This window comes from Miscanthus floridulus, chromosome 4, assembly GCF_019320115.1.
Source record: "Miscanthus floridulus cultivar M001 chromosome 4, ASM1932011v1, whole genome shotgun sequence".
Taxonomy (NCBI): Eukaryota; Viridiplantae; Streptophyta; class Magnoliopsida; order Poales; family Poaceae; genus Miscanthus; species Miscanthus floridulus.
In genome coordinates this window covers 17,747,001-17,751,516 of record NC_089583.1, presented here as the reverse complement: position 1 = coordinate 17,751,516, position 4,516 = coordinate 17,747,001, and the positions used below count along the sequence as shown (strand labels likewise).

At 48.9% G+C, this 4,516-nt stretch overlaps 1 protein-coding gene across 1 annotated transcript; it reads right to left on the bottom strand.

Annotated features, from left to right (window-relative positions):
* Positions 1-3,520: 3,520 nt before the first annotated feature.
* Positions 3,521-3,943, bottom strand: LOC136548144 (uncharacterized). The gene has a single exon (XM_066539765.1). The coding sequence runs from the start codon at positions 3,941-3,943 to the stop codon at positions 3,521-3,523; it is 423 nt and encodes a 140-aa protein (XP_066395862.1).
* Between the last annotated feature and the right edge of the window lie 573 nt (positions 3,944-4,516).

Below are 4,516 nucleotides of genomic sequence, written 5' to 3'. Positions count from 1 at the left end.
CAGCTTGGTTTCGACAAAAGCCTTAGAGACATTGAACCTTTTAGTCCTGGCTCAAGTCTAGAACATATCATTGAGCACCACGATCATATTGTGTGCTGCATGATTGTTGTCAAACTGCATTTGCAGATCTGGTTCCATACAAGCAAGCATAAGGCAACTCACTTCAAGATCAACATCACATGCTTTCTTGTATGCATTTTTCTCAGCAGCAGGTGCATTATCAGCAGACTCATCTGGTAATGGGGTGTCTAGAACATCTTCCTTTTTCTTAGCCCTGAGAACAATTCCCAGGTTGTGGATCCAATTCGCATAGTTTGTTCCATTCAACTTATCTTTCTCAAGAATCGAACACAAAGTAAATGATTGTTTGCTAGAGGCCATTGATCTACAGCAGAAGTAATGCAAAATACTAAGACAAAAGTATCCAAGATAGAGTAAATCATATTAAACTCTTAATAGAATCTACTCCCACTAAAATCAATATCCCTCAATTGAAATTTAGTGATTCAAGACCCATAACTAACAAGTCGACTAGTGAGCTTTAGCATCACCGCTAGAAGACATGGTAGATCGGTAAGCAACTCCTTGCTAATCATATCACATATGACTCTTGTTGTTGGGGTTGCATCTCCATGCATGTGTTGCCCAACGACTCATGCCCCAAGGTCCCTAACCGTTAGGATGACCTCATTCAAGTAACCAAACCTTCTTGCAGTAAGTATCCGATACGAACCTGCCTAGTCAAGGAAAACTGGTGGTACCCTAATTTCATAGACCCACCACCAATTGTACAAGACTCATGACAGTGCCAGGTTTGGGGGAGCATATAAACTTAAACATTGCTGAGGGATCATTCTACTTCACTATTGCATATGTAGACAAAAACATTACCGCACGTGAAAGTAGAACATAATAAGAACGGCATATAAACAGATATGACTTGGTATAGCCCATTGTCAATTTGGGGATCTCCATCACCATCAATCTGTTCATCATGGTGATCACCATCTCCATGATCCATGTACGCCATCCTTCTGTGACGAGTCCACTAGGACTATCTCAATCTAATGCACGGCAGTGAAATAAAATTACATAGTCGTGGACAGGATCATCATAGGTTGGCACGCAGGCCATTACAATAAATTGACAATATCTATGTGGCTCCTGCCCATATTGTCATCCTCATGATGTGCAAGCCATGAATAAATTACATACATGCATCACATACACATAAGGGCTATACCAGTCATGAATTCCTGCAAGTTGTGTGGTCGTCCGTCATAAACCAGGATCTACTGCTAGTTGTAGGTTATAGAATTACCACGAGACGCGCAGGAGCAGTGGAAGCGACTTGATGTAGTCGAACGCGTTGAGCAGTGCCGTGCAGTTGTGTGGTCGTCTATCACGGCCTTTCGTTGCTTGCGGATCGTTCCTCCCATGCGGTTCGTGCTAGTGCTCCAGATGCAGCACCTCCGAGGTATCCCACACGTACAGGGAAGAAGCGTGGCCTCCGGACTGCTAGGTCCACGAGGAGCAATAGGCGTGAGCATGGAGGGCGATGGCAGCTACCAATAGGTGTGGGTTTTTAGGTAGCGCCCCCTCCTCTTACTTATATAGGCATCCCTAATGAGGTCCCAAATTGGAGGCCCATTAGGAACCCTAAACCTAGTCTAATTCGGGTCAAACCCGAATTAGGCTTCCAGCCCCTTAAGCGTGCGACCCTATGGGTTCACGCACACATAGACATGGGTTGAGTACTCCTACTTGCCCAATAGTTGATAGCGGCCTCTAGCAAGGCGTGTCAACTCCTATGCATATGCAAATGATCATATTAGACGAACCACCACAAACCACATACATGTTATTCCCTTGCCACTCGATATTTGGTCCAACTCATAGGTTAACATTTAACCTAAGCATGGCCATGCATTTGTTGATCCAATCAAGAGTCGACCAGTGATATCTCTCTCACATGGAGAGGGGCAAATTCCATCTTGACTGTTTATGTCTCGTAGCATGTTTCCTAACAAACCCAAAGACCACCTTTATAACTACCCAGTTGTGGAGTAGCGTTTGATAGTCCCTAAGTAGATCGTTTCACATCTCGAATACATAGAACAATCTCAGGTCTAAGGACATAACATATATGATGTGAATAGAGACAATCTCACATTGGGTCAGTCCAGCCTACATGTCATACATGTGCCCACATTATTAGTTTGACATCTCCATGTCTATGACTTGTGAAACATAGTCATCAACTAATAATGTGCTAATCTAATATTCATGCACGTCCTCACATGAACTCCAATCAGGGACAACTATAGAATAACCATACAAGTAAAGAGTTCCACAAACAATTCACATAATTGATAATCGATACAAGTTGTCTTTAATGGATATTCAATGGACTCATAATGTGTCATGGATACAAGGCAATACAATCATCTCTATGATTATCTCTAGGACACACTCCCAATAGGCCTGTTGGCATGCTGAAGACATTGTCGTAGGTGTCCAAGAGGCACTCCAGTAGTGCAAGCTCAGTGCCCTTGGTCGTGTGTAGCCGGCAGGCGTGGAGGCAACTGGTTGGTGGAATGTTGGAGCATGTCAAGCTGATCCCCTTCCAGAGCATGTGGCGGCGGGCCTGATGCTAGAAGGCCATGCAGAGGTCATTGAAGTCCCAGAGTATAGGCCCTAGGGACTATAGCCATGCCACCCTGAGCACAATGTTGCAGCCACACCACCTCAAGCATGATGTTGTAGCAGTCGAGGGGAATGGAATAGCAGTCCAGCGTGAAATATTCCTCCCCGATCTAGAGAGCGATGTTGCATGCGAGACCACAGCATGCCATGTGGTCGCCATTAGCCACCATGATGTGGGCGCTGCGTCTGTCGTAGAACTGGAGGCCGGCTCAATGTGCGATCGATGCGTTGATGAAGTTGTGCATCGAGCTAGAGTACAGCAAGGCTATAAACTCATGTGCATCGATCTAGACATGAAGCTACCTCATGTCCTCCAAGCGTATGCCAGTAAACATGGATAGGGAGATCATGGGCGTCTCTAGGTCTAATGGGGGCGGTTCAGATACTGGCGCAGCTAGTGTGTCGTTAGAGTCGTCCGGCTCCTCGATAATGTAGTCTGACACTTCTAGGAAGAAGAGGCGAGTGAACTTGTGGCCGTAGAGGTAGGGCTCATCATAATTGTAGTAGAGCCCCTGCTTGAGGCGCTTAGCCATCTTGTACGGTGTCAGCCACTTGAAGGGGCGCAACGTGGTTGTTGACGACGATATGAGGGCTACAGTGACCCTGAGGCACCCGATGTTATGGATGATGCCGGTGTCGGTCGCACCATGATGGTGCGGCGAGGCGGCTGAGTCAGAGGGGACAACAAAGCAAGTGGGGGCCGTGGCCATGCGACGCTCGTTGGCATGCGCCAACCTCATGGCGCGCTGCAAGTCCTAGGGGTCGTGGAGTTCGATGTCAACAAGGATGGCATCTGGAAGCCCCTGGTGAACAACTACACCTGCTGGTACGGCGTGAGGTGGCCCACATGCACTAGCCACGCTTGGAATGTGTCCAGGTAAGCTTCGACCGAGGAGGTGAAGCACATGTGTGCCAAGTCCACCAGATGGTTCGTGCTGATCACCAGACCAAAGCACTGGTGACACAAGCGCTTGAACTCCTCCCACTCGAGCGCACCGAAATCGCGCTCGAGCACGATGTACCACTGTTGGGCTGGGCCGGTGAGGTGGTTTGACGTGAGCCACACCTTGTCGACCTGGCTAGTTTGCTGAGCACGGAAGGATTGCTCGCATTTTTTAAGCCACCCAAGCAGATCCTCTTTGTTGTCATAGGTTAGGAATGCAAGCTTGTGGTACAAGGGCATGACGATGCCCTCTGGTACTAGTGGGAGGTACGGCAGTGGAGGCGGCGTGGCCATAGGGGCAGAGGGCACGAGTAGTGGGAGTTTCATGATGGGGGACAACGATGGCACAGGTGATGGTGAATGGGGAAAGCAAATCTAGGTCATGGGAATGCCAAAGGTCGTTGTCAGTTGGGTAGTCACCATCACAGAGGCCAATGCCGATGGAGCAGGGGTTGCCCGCGATGGTAACACTGGTGGTGCGGAAAGAAGCTCTGAGATGACCGGGGACGACACCGCCGACATGGCTGGGAGGCCGCCAAACCTGGGTAGGCCATATAAGCTTGTGAGGAGGATGATGGACGCCCTTCGACCACCGTGAGATGGGTGGCCATGTCGTCCATCTGGTGTTAGAGCCCCCCATCTGGGTCTGGAGGCCATAGATGGCTGCCTTGAGCGCATTGAGAGCATCCGTGGGAAGGGCGGTCATGGCAATTGGTGGTGGGGCACGAGTGACAGGGACGGTATGATGGCGACATAGGTGGCGATCGGAGTGCCTGAGGATGGGATGATTGTGGCGGTGATAGTGGTGGGCATGGTGGCAAAACCAAAGGTCGACATGGTCTCTGATACCAGGTTGTTACACAGCGA

What these genes read in the sequence shown, in the direction of transcription:
- LOC136548144 (XM_066539765.1), bottom strand. Translation starts at nt 3,943, where the DNA reads ATGGCCACGCCGCCTCCACTGCCGTACCTCCCACTAGTACCAGAGGGC.